The 13,108-nt window shown below is 32.8% G+C and overlaps 1 protein-coding gene across 1 annotated transcript in view; it reads left to right on the top strand.

Annotated features, from left to right (window-relative positions):
• Nucleotides 1-12,241, top strand: part of LOC126882700 (uncharacterized) — a 43,562-nt gene extending 31,321 nt beyond the window's left edge. The window contains exon 5 of the mRNA XM_050647678.1: nucleotides 12,039-12,241. Within this exon, the coding sequence (XP_050503635.1) occupies nucleotides 12,039-12,095 (57 nt within the window). The 3' untranslated portion in view covers nucleotides 12,096-12,241. The remainder of the gene's footprint in view (nucleotides 1-12,038) is intronic.
• Nucleotides 12,242-13,108: the final 867 nt, after the last annotated feature.

Genomic DNA, 13,108 nt, shown 5'->3' with positions numbered 1-13,108 from the left:
TCAAATCTATTGTGGTCCTCTAGTTCTATATTGCATTCTCTAGTCCGACCCTTTTTAAAAGGTCTAATAGCTTCGACCTTGCAGCAGCAACAGACACATTTATAATGAGCACACACTTCAAACACAAAAAAAGAACATAATTTAACGTGGCTAATACCAGGATCAACTGAGGGTAATCAAATCGATCATATTTTGATTTCAAAAATGTGGAGAGAACAATTCAAGATGTCAGATCGTACCGTGGTGCAAATGCAGATTCTGACCACTTCCTAGTAATAGGAAATATGGAAATGAAAATAATTAAAGACACAAAGAAATACACGAAAAGAAAAAATTGTAACGTAAGGAAACTAGATTTGGGTACTGTTCAGAAAGATTATTCTAAAGAGTTTGAAGCAAATTTAAAAGTTACGAACCCTAATAACATAGAAGAAACGTGGAAAGAAATAAAAGGTCACATTTGAATAGCAGCAGAAAAAGTAATAGGATACAAAGAAATAATCAGGCAAAAAGAATGGTATGACGAAGACTGCGAAACAGCAACCAGGGAAAAAAATCTAGCTCGAAGGAAATGGCTGAAGACAGGTAGCGAAGAAGATTTGGAGGAGTATAGTAGAAAAAGAAAGACTCAGGCAAATGCTGTACAACCAAAAAAAAAGATATGGATTGATGAAGTTATAGAAGAGTTGGAAGTAAATAGCAAGAGTAATGTAAAGCTTTACAAATATATAAAATCACAAAATAAGAAGAAACCAACAGTTAAAATTGATGTCAAAATATGGGAGAAATACTACGAAGAGTTATTTAAGGCCAGAGAAAGTTCTCTCGAATATACAGAGAATACAGACCTTGATGATGAAATCGAAAAGCCATCATACGAGGACTTTTTACGTGTGATAAGAAATCTTAAACAAAAGAATGCAGCAGGCCCAGATGAAATCCCAAACGAGGTAATAAAACGAGGCGGAGAAGAACTACAACGGAGAATATACGAATATAATAACAAGGATTTGGGAAGAAGAAAGAATGCCCAAAGAATGGAAAACTGGATGGATATTTCCGATTCTAAAGAAAGGGGACACTACAGAATTCAACAACTGTAGAGGAGTAAAACTGTTAAACAGCTGCTACAAAATATTGACAGCACTAATCAGACCAAAACTATTAAAATACATTGAAACTAAAATAGGAGACTACCAGCAATGATTTAGAGAGGGAAGGTAAAAATAGACGCAGTTCACATAATCACACAGCCAATTGAAAAATGTTACGAACATGATATCGATTAACACATCCTTTTCATAGATTTCAAGCATGCCTTTGACAGCTTATCAAGACCTGACCAAATAGAAGACATGAAAAACCTAGATATACCAATGAAACTTATAAAACTTACGAAAATGACAATGGAAGGATCGACTGCAGCAATAATTGAATCGTTTATTTCAGAAAGGGGTCAAGTCACAAGTATCTACTTTTGAGAAAATCAAGTTTACACACTGTTTACATTCAACAAACAATCACTTTATATAAAATAAAAATTCTACCTAACAACCTGGAGTATTTGTCAAAAAGTGTTGTATTTTTTTAAAATGTATCTTGTTTATTTGTTTAAGAAAAAAAATAATTTTTTGCACTCATTTTGACAAGATTTGTCACTTGACCCCTTTCTGAAATAAACGATTCAATTACAGATAACGGTATCACCAAAAATATAGAAATAGCAAGTGGAGTACGGCAAGGTGACTCTCTATCAACGTCATTATTTAATGTCGCATTAGAAGGAACAATAAGAGCTACAGAAATAAAAGGTACAATTATAACATCGACGGTACAACTTATGGTGTATGCTAACGACAGCATTAATTAGCAGAAAACCTGAACAGTTTAAAGGAAGAATTTACGAAGTTATGCAAGGAAGCATCCAAAAGGGGTTTAGAAATAAATCAAAACAAAACAAAATACCTAATATGCTCAAGAAAAAATCCAGTTAATGTGGCAAGTTTAAATATTGGTGAATATGAGTTTGAAAAGGTAGAACACTTTAAATATCTTGGAGTCTCAGTTAATGGAACTAATGATAGAAGCATCGTAATCAGTGAAAGAATCCAGGCAGGAAACAGAGCCTACTGGAAATACAATAACTTCCTCAAAGATAAGAAGCTTACTCAGAATACTAAACTGAAAATTTACAAAGCAGCAATTAGACCAGTAATCACATATGGTGCTGAAGTAATATGTCTGACCCAGAAAGAGGAAGAAAGATTGAGGATCCTAGAGAGGAAAATAATTCGGAGGATAGCAGGTCCACTAAACTTAGGTAATAATGAATTTAGAAAACTCATGAACCACGAAGTAAGAGGACTTCTGAAAGGAGAAGAAATCGTCAGGTTTATCAAGGCACAGAGACTCAGATAGATGGGACATATAGAAAGAAGAAATCCAGAAGCCGCCATCAAGAAAATTTCCAAGTGGAGACCTGTATCAGGCACACCACGAGGAAGACCCAAATCTAGATGGGAGAACCAGATAGTCAAGGACCTTAAGAATGCCTAGTGGCCACACGCTCTTGGGCTATAAATACGACAGTAGGAAGTATGTTTTTTAGTTCTGTCGACCGCATCGAGTCCAAATGGTGGGTGCTTACACTTTCCTAAGCTCAACATTTTTAATGGGTTTTTTATGAAGTCCCAATGTGCCGATCCTAGATGTTCTTTTCAATTTTACATAAAGTTTTTTTTAACTTTGTAACAAAATATTTTAAATTTTTTTTTAATAAAAAATGGGATCCCTCTTTAGTAGTGGTACTTTATAGTTTTTGACCATAACTCTGAAGGGTGTCGCGAAAAAAGGTCGCCAACAATTGGTCGAGCGAAAAAATGTCGCGCACATTTGAGCGCGTATCAAAAGGTCGCCGGCGAAAAAACAGCGCCGACGAAATAAGGTCGCGTGCAATTGATCGCGCGAAAAAAGATCGCGTCATGTTTTACATTATTAAAACCCTTCAATTGGTTTTCAAAAAGGTTCTAAAGAAATTCTATTTGCATACTTTAACTTTATGCATTATGAGCCGATTAGTCTTGGAATTCCATCTAATTACTTTTTAATGTATTTTGGATGTATAAGAAGATGGGAAAAATAACGTATATCTAAATACTTTTTAATGTATTTTGGATGTGTAGGAAGATGGGAAATATAGGAGAATGGGAAATTATTTCATATGGTATTTTCAGGTTATTCAAGTGAATATACTTGAAAATTGAACAATTTTTAACATGAAGAAAGTATTTTTTTTGTTCTACGTGAATAATTTTAATATATGGATCTAAATTCAGAAAGGTACTTTCCTTCACACTTTTTACAGGCTTAGGACTGTCAGCAAAAAACTGACGTGTTTAAAAGTGTTTGCTCTTCCTAATCGGATATCGTTAAAAATGTACAGTAATAATAGTTCTATTTACAGTATATATTACATACAAACGAATACCAGGTACCAGTTTACCTATTTTTGGTATTTTCAGAGACCGGTAATTAGCATAATTGGTTCTTAGTAGAAAGTCGTTATGCAGATTAGTGAAGAATAAGTAGTTTAGATAAGGGCACCTTATTGTGTAGGTATTTATTAGGAATTCCATGAAGTCATTACGATAAGACATTATTGGAAATGCTAAAATAAATATTGTACAAAAGTTCTTTGTCTAATTGTGCGTTATTCACTAATGTGGTAATTATTATTCCATATTCGTGAAACGTTATTTTATTACTTTTTAATGTATTTTGGATGTATAAGAAGATGGGAAAAATATCGTATATCTCATTATTCATTAGCTTGTCGATTTGTCAAGATGGTCTTAACTTACGTAAAGAGTCAAAAAGGTGCCAATATGTTGGTGTATAATGTATATATCCATAGAAAGGAAAAAACGATTGATCAAAAGACAATTTGGAAGTGCGCTCAGTACAATAAGCATAAATGTACCGGGAGAGTTCACACAGTGGGAGATGAAGTAGTGAAAAGTACAAGTCACAACCACGTTGCCGATGCGTCAATATTAGAAGCAAAAAAGGCTTGTAACAGAATGAAAGAACTGGCTCATCAAGTTGAACTAACAACACAAGGAATCATAGCTACCGTTTCACAAGAAGTGTCTGTGGGTGCAACTGGGCAGCTACCTTCTATTTCATCCCTAAAGCGAACTATTCAGAACACACGCCAAAGAGTGGAAGCTATTCCGGCAAATCCAAGAAGCTTAACAGAGCTTATTATTCCGGAAGAATACACCAGAAACAATAACGGCGAACCGTTCTTTTATTTGACAGTGGTCCAAACGAACAGAGAATTTTAATATTTTCCACTGAAAGAAATTTAACTTTGATGGCGAGCTGTGAACACTGGTATGCCGATGGAACATTCACATGTACTCCTCTATTGTTTGGTCAGCTGTATACAATACATGGCGTACAGTATAGCAACGTTATTCCAACTGTTTTTGCTCTACTTCCTAATAAAACTCAGGCAACATACACTCGACTCTTCCATGAATTAAAAACGTTACGACCAGGTTTACGTCCTACAACAATAATGGTGGATTATGAAAAAGCAGCAATTAATGCTTTACAACAAGAGTTTCCTGAAGTCAGAATCCGTGGATGTTTCTTTCATTTCACACAATGTTTGTGGAGAAACATGCAAGGTACAGGACTGCAACAAGTTTATACAGAAGACGCGAATTTTGCTCTACATCTGCGACAATTGGCAGCCCTAGCCTTCGTACCTGAAGTAGATGTTGTTGTAACATTCGGAGAGCTACTGGACAGCGAGTTTTACACTCAAAATGAAAATTTACTAACACCTTTAATAAACTACTTTGAGGATGTATGGATAGGCAGATTGGATCGACGACAACAAAGAAGACCGCCAATGTTTCCAAGGAATCTTTGGAATTGCTTCGAATTTATAGAGGAAGATCTACCGCGTACTAATAATGCTGTCGAAGGTTGGCACAACAGCTTCTCCTCGGTATTAAATGCAGCACACCCAAATCTATGGAAGTTTATTACGGGGCTAAAGAAAGAAGAGAGTTTAAATCGATTAAAAGTGGAGCAATACATAGCTGGAAACCAACAACCTCAAAAAAAAATTTATAAAGATACAGCGCGGCGAATAAAAACGATTTGTTTGCAATACGGGAACCGGCCAAATCTAGAATATTTAAGAGGAATTGCCCAAAATTTTCAACTGCAAGTATAAAAAACTAAAAAACAATTAAAAAAACAATTAAAAAAAAAATTTAAAAAAAACAAAAAAAAATAAAAATTAAAAAAACACAAAAAAATAAAAATAAAAAAAAAATAAAAATTAGAAAAAAATAAAAAAATTAAAATTAAAAAAACTTTTAAACACGCCAGTTACTAACTGCCAGTCCTAAGCCTGGATAAAGTGTGAAGGAAAGTTAAAGTATGCAAATCTGTTATTAATATAAATGTATTCTTTAACTATGATATCTTCAATAAGTACTCACCAGTGACAATGTATTAATGAAATTGTGCCTGTTATATAATTTTTAACCACAATATCATTATTTTATTTGGGAAATTTTATTTTAATAAAGATGGTAGCCCTTAACCTACCCTATCTATATGTAGTATATACCCTGTAAAATATATTAAGCTTATATTAAAACTTACTCTTAAATAACCAAGGGTAAATTTTGCGACACTGCCAAGTCGTGAAATAATACCTCTAGGTACTTTCCCTACAACATTTACAGTTAAAATTACCTTAATTCGACCATTAAATTGGTCGAACATTTTACATGATCAATTTCAAATAGGATTATTTACTTCCAATTATTTTCCTATTATTTAAAGTGGAAAATAAAACTAAAGTCATTTAGAAGTCAATATTGGGTTGACGAAATATTTTTTACCAATAGGTTAAAATGACTAATAAGAAAATATTTAACTGTTTGGGTCATTATTTAACAGCAATCCTTTAGTTCTATTGCATCATCTAAATCTGACCTAAGCCTGGATTAAGTGTGAAGGAAAGTTAAAGTATACAAATGAAAACATATTTTCTGACGCGATCTTTTTTCGCGCGATCAATTGCACGCGACCTTATTTCGTCGGCGCTGTTTTTTCGCCGGCGACCTTTTGATACGCGCTCAAATGTGCGCGACATTTTTTCGCTCGACCAATTGTTGGCGACCTTTTTTCGTAGATCCACTCTGAAGATGACTTTGTAAGCCGAAAGCGCTCAGCTCAGAATTAAATTTTTTCACACACTAGTGTAGGAAACAGAGGTTGAACCTCGCAAAATAGACACAAGTCCGGTTTTATTTTTTTTTCTGGTATATCAAGGGGTGCTATTATAAGACTAATTCTTAAAAAATTTCGCCCTGAAACAAGCGTTTTCATCCCTTTAAAAGGGATAATTTGTGGTTTTTGCTAAACGTGGCCCTTCCTGTACGTTTTTCAAAAAATTTACTTAATAGTAAAATGAAGAAGACTATATTTCCTACTATTTCGCGACAGATATCTATCACCCACCGCTTAGCGAGGGTGGCGCCCCAAAGTTGACAAATTTTTAATTTGATGTTTTTTAAAAAAATATTTTCCCTAACTGTAACGAAAATTAAGAAGAAACTCTGTGGCAATTATTCACAAATAAGTGACTGGTTTTTTGGTATAGGTTTCATTTAAGGATAATTGCAAATTTTTTAATTACAGCATGTTACATTTTAAAGAACCCTCTTTTTATACCATCTGAACCGCCTATGCTAGAGTAAAAAAACTTTCAGCGATTATCCATGTACTGGTGTTATTTACAAATTTGTATAATGCACCCCCATATTTTCCCCGGAACCATCCCAAAAAAGGAGACTTAATAAAGAAAATAATAAAAAATTGATTTTGGGCCAGCACTGTGGCTTTAGGGTGCAAAGAAAATAAAATATGCATAGGTCATAATGGGTAGCAGACAGTATGTTCTTTTATTTTCCAGAAGTACGTTATCCATAAAATGAATAGATGACGAAAAAAAAACAAAAACTGGAGCCCGCCAAAGCATTTCTTAGGTTTACGGCGCCACTGTGCCGTAACGGTTGCTTATATGAAAAAAATACATAGGACCTTATTTGTAGAGAAAATATTGGTCTTTAATTCTGTATAAACTTTGTTTTAAAAAAATGCATAGGTTATGAGAAAATCGTAAAAACATGCTCTCCAAGGGATTGGGATAGTTTCTGCAGTATATTTTCAAGGATAGGGGTAGTTTCCGCAAGGATGTTGCAATAATCATATATATTTATGAAAAACCCTATTGATGGAACATATGTCCATATGGCTCAAAAAGCAAAAAACGAAAATTTCAACCTCCCCTTTATTTAGTTTTTTTTTTGGCTACAGGGATTGTACCAAGAAATCGCTTTTGTTATCAATGCATGGGTAATAAGAACTTGCACAAAATGGTATATGAAGCATTTTAGTAAAGGTCATGGTGTGTGAAAGATTCCAAGAAAATCACTGTCTTTATTTATTCTCCTTTTTTTTGGGCGGTTCCGGAAAAAATGGAGGTGCATTATACAAATTTGTAAATAAAATCAGTACATGGATAATTGCTGAAAGTTTTTTTACTCCAGCATAGGTGGTTCAGATGGTATAAAAAGGGGTTTTTTTTAAATGTAATATCCTGTAATTAAAAAATTTGCAATTGCTCTTAAATAAAACCTATACCAAAAAATCAGCCACTTATTTGTGATTAATTGCCGCAGGGTTTCTTCTTAATTTTCATTACAGTTAGGGAAAAAAAATTTTAAACATCTTTTTTTTTAATTTGTCAACTTTGGGGCGCCACCCCTGCTAAACGATGGGTGGTAGACATTTGCTGTCGGGAAATAAATAGTAGAAAATATAGTACTCTTCATTTTACTATTAAGTAAATTTATTTCAAAACGTACAGAAAGGGCTACATTTCGCAAAAACCACAAATTACCTCTTTTAAAGGGATGAAAAGGGGGGTTCCGGGGCGAATTTTTTTAAGAAAAATTTAGTCTCATAATAAGCACCCCTTGATATACCAGAAAAAAAAATAAAACCGGACTTGTGTCCATTTTGCGAGGTTCAACCTCTGTTTCGTACACTACACTTCAAAAATACTTTTCTTTCCCCATTCAATCATTTTTGATTAAGTGTGTACAAAATATAATATACAGTTGGAAAAATGAAAGAATACCAATGCGTCATCGATGATATGCATACGAATCAAATCAAAAATTTCTAGTCATAACAAAGTCTAAACTAAGTTAATATTGAAAATAAACGGATGTGACTACTACCCCACCGTACGATTTTTCGCTACGTACGAATGTGACAGAAACATTTTGTGATGTTATTCTTTTTCTGATAATACAGTGATTCTGATAATACAGTGATACAGAGCGCGCTAATAACCGGCAAAATAGCGCAAAAAGTGGAAAACACATTAAATTGTGAGATAAAAAGAAATAAAACTAGTAGAGGTGTTAAATTTAGCGATAGTAACATATCAGTTGACATTATATTGATTGTTTCCCACCTTTAGACGTATCAGAGGAGTATATCAACTAAAACTGTCACTGTGACAGTGGCATTTCTCAAACTCGTCCGATACGTCTAAAGGTGGGAAACAATCAACATAATGTCAGTTTATAAGTAGTTACTATCGCTAAACTTAACACCTCTTCTAGGTTTATCTCTTTTTATCTCACAACTTAAGAGGAAACAGTAGCGATCAACAGGTAGCGAAAACGCGTTCCAAGATTGCGGCTGTAATTTTGAATATTTTTTCGAGATATTTGGCACACGTATTCGTAATATAATAAAGAATGGCGGTACAGAGCCCAATTTAAAAAATATATTAATCTGTGGAAATTACTCTGTAATTAAATACAATATTAAAAAAACGAGCCTGTACCGCCATTAAGAAGAACAAAAAAATACACTTTCTTCAAATAAGATTCTTTATCCGATGCCTAGATTTTGTGCCATTTTGGAACTACTAATGCAATAAAAAATTTTAGTAGTTCCAAAATGACACAAAATCTAGGCATCGGATAAAAAAGTTTATTTGAAGAAAGTGTATTTTTTTGTTCTTCTTAATGGCGGTACAGGCTCGTTTTTTTAATATTATATTTAATTACAGAGTAATTTCCACATATTAATATATTTTTCAAATTGGGCTCTGTACCACCATTCTTTATTACATTACGAATATGTGTGCCAAATATCTCGAAAAAATATTCAAAATTACAGCAACAATCTTGGAACGCGTTTTTGCTACCTGTTGATCGCTACTGTATCACCTTAATATGTTTTCGATCTTTTGCGTTATTTTGCCAGTTATTATTACTACCGTAATTAAGGGGGGTATAGTTTGAAATCAACATATCAAGCACATTTTTGTGAATTTTTTTCGAAGCTATGGTACAATTATTTTATTTTTAAATTAAATAAGCATATTAAGTACAATTCAAAGAATATTTCGAAAAAAATTCAATCCAAAATATTGAAAAATAAGCCATTGGTGACAAATTTTGACAAGCAGCTCACAGAAAAATGGATTTTGCGGTGGACATCAGAACTCGTCACTCGATCATACGAAACAAAAAATTCAAAGGGATTTAATTAGCTTATGAGTTTTGCGAGGTAACAACGTCGAGTTTTTTTTATTTTTATTGATTTTTGAATTTTTGGTATCACTCAAAAATCAAAAAAATTAAATTTTTGGTAAAAATCTTGTGAAAAGTAACAGATTTATTACTGTTGAACAAAAAATAAGCAAAAAAAGAAAAATATCTCGACGTTGTTACCTCATTGTTACCTCATGAAATGTCTAAAGAAAATCTGTGCAAAATATCAGGTAGATCGGCGGAGTAGTTTTTCAGTTACAATGTCCACCGCATTTGACAAAGCAGTTTTGAGAAAAATGAGTTTAAAGTTTTGACAACTGCCTTGACAATCTTCTTATTTGTCTGCCAAATCGTGAAGCGATGCATATTGGAAATGTTTTTTGAATCGAGGAGTAATCTACAAAAGAGAAGGCGAACAGTTGTTTAACGTTTCTCACTACGCTCAAGCGTGCTGGGCCTCGATTTTTGACCCTTCGCTTCGTTATCGAACGTATTCGCTTCCTATACTAAACAGATACGAAACGAATACGTTCGATAACTAAGCGAAGGGTCAAAAGTCGAGGCCCTGGCGCGAAGTCGCGGCAAAGCGATTCGAAGGTAGGGATATTCAACACGCTGTATCTCTGGTAATTTTACTCCGATTATTTTGAAATTTTCAGAAAGTATTCTTGAAAGTATACACTTTTATTTGAAATAATAAAAAAATTTAATTCAAACCATACCCCCTTAATTATTTGATATAGATTAATAATACAAAAACAATGAGTAAGCAAATATAGTACTATGAATTTCTCCATGTTAAAGTTGCCAGTGGACGTAAATAGTAACAGGAATTTAAAAAATGTCGTTTATGTCAGCTGCATTAAGTGATTAAAATGAAAGTAAACTTATTGAATTCAGATCATTAGGTATCCAGATCATTTTCCAGACATTATCTGCAAATAAATGTACATTCATAAAAATAGACTAATCTGTAATTTCGTACACTATGATTGAAAAGTCAAAGTAATATGTACACGTTTGGCGAACTCATGGACAGAAATTAACCATATTGACAGATTACTTACAAATTTTATTGTCGTATTTTAATTAAATAAATACTTACCAAACCAAAAATACAATATAATATCAAAATAGCTCTTAAAAGAACTGAATTTATTCAAGTAAATACGACTAATTATTAAAATGTATAAACTCTACCAAACCTAACCCAGTTTCACTATCAAAGTGACAGAAATCGAATCAGTCAGATTATAGTTGACCAGCGCGATTACTCGAATAGTAGTTTATACAATCATTATCTCTACTCATGTTGAATGTTTTTCTAAGAATGACATTAGAAGTACAGAAATAGTCAAGTGTGAGTTTAAATCTACTAAATTAATGTAACTACGTTGAACGATTGTATCGCCGTCTGATTCTGTCAATTATAAATATGTAACTGCGTATGTCTTGGATAACGTTTTTGCTTTGTAGACGACACTTAATAATCTATCTCTCTCGTTTGTTATTTATAGAAAAAGGCAGCAAATCCAAAATATGTGCTTGATATGATAGGATATGGGTATTCTTTCATTTTTCCGACTGTATGTGTCTTTTTCAATACAGAGTGTTCTAACGAAAATTTAACCCCCACCTCAGTAACTCAGAAACCAAGAGTTTTTTCATATTTAAAAAAAAAAAACATATCAATTTGTATTGAGGAAGGTACGAATTTTCATTCAAAATTCGTCCCCCTTTCCCTGCCCCGCATCAGCCACCCAGTTTTTTTTTAATAGCAAGTGTAATCGAGTGGCACATTATTTGAAAGGTATTTGTTTTCTCTAAAGGCCCCTTTAATTTTTTTTTTAATTGTTGGAATAACCTTAAAGATAATTTTGGATTTAACTAATTTATAATAAATTTGTTCCAAAAAGTCCAAAATTATCTTCAAACGTATTACTAATTAAGTAAATTAAAAAAAATAGAGCGTCGTTTAGACAAAAAAATTACCTTTCAAATGATGTATCACGTACCACTCGACCACACCTGCTATTTAAAAAAAAAAGTGGGGGTCGATGCGGGGCAGTAGGGGGTTACATTTGAGGGTATGAATTTTGCATGGAAACTAGTCCCCCTCCCATTAAAAATTGACGTGTTTTTTTTTATTTTGAAGAAGCTCTTGGTTTCTGAATTTCTGAGAGGGTCAAATTTTCGTTGGAACAGACTGTATATATCTATTCTTTTATCTGTAGCTATTATGTTTATATGTGTTTGTGTTAGATTCCACTTTTTCTCACTTATATACATGAATTACTCAAAAAGTTAATAAATTATTTTATTTTTCTGCTGATTTTATTTAATAATATTATTCTTCTAATTTTTTAGATATGTAAAATGGTATTTTCCTACTATATGTTTTTGAATGCAGTGAATGATATATAAATGAGTAGATAAAGTAATACAGCATCCACTAAACTCACGTTTTTTAAACATGATCACCTCATCAACACAAAAGTATAAAAATAGTAAATTAATAGACTATACAAATAGTATCTTTCAAAGTGTGTCGAACAGATTCTAAAATATTGGCTTTTTAGTTAGTCTGTTGTTAGTTTGTAGAAAAAATTGTAATAAAATAATTAAAAATTAATATAAAATTTCAATTTTATTGTTTTTTACCAACCTTACTAACGTTAGAGGTAATTTTTTCCGGTACTATAGCGGTATAGGAATATAATAGCGTTTAGTGATGAGCGAGACTGGTCTTGGTCTTGGTCTTGGTCTTGCAGCAAGACCAAGACCAAGACTGCCTTTTGGTTTGCAAGACCAAGACCAATACCAGGTATTCAAGAGCAATACCAAGACCAAGACCAAGACCGAACCTTGCAAGACTACGCAAGACCAAGACCAACCTGCAAGACCCTTGCACTTTTTTGCGAAATTTATTTTTTATTGTTTAACTTTATTTTTTTAGTTCAATAATATATACTGACATTATAATAAACCTTAAGCAATAGTTTCCAGTTCAACAGTTTCCAGTATAATAGATTTTCCGCCATTTTTGTTTCTAATTGGAACTTAAAAGCTAAAAATAATGATTTTTTTTAGTGATATTAGATTCTTTGGAAAATGATTTTCTTTAATTTTTCTATTTTCAGTTATTCTCTATTATGAACAGTTTTCGAGATATCGAGCTTTGTCACACTATACAGCCACCCTGTATATGCAGAATATTTACTAAGTATGTGTACAAACTTTATAGGTTAAACGTTCATATGAACTGAAAATATTTTTTTTAATGAGAAATCAGTGTTCACGTTCGATACATCATTTCAATAGGAATTTTACATCTGGTTAAAATTGAAGGTTTTTTAATTTTTCTCCACATAAAAAACACAGTTTTGCTTTTGCCTTATATAGCCCAGTAAATGAACGGGAAATTCGGCGATACCGTG

The sequence above is a fragment of the Diabrotica virgifera genome, chromosome 3 (assembly GCF_917563875.1).
Source record: "Diabrotica virgifera virgifera chromosome 3, PGI_DIABVI_V3a".
In the NCBI taxonomy this organism is placed as follows: Eukaryota; Metazoa; Arthropoda; class Insecta; order Coleoptera; family Chrysomelidae; genus Diabrotica; species Diabrotica virgifera.
This window is presented reverse-complemented; position numbering and strand designations above follow the sequence as displayed.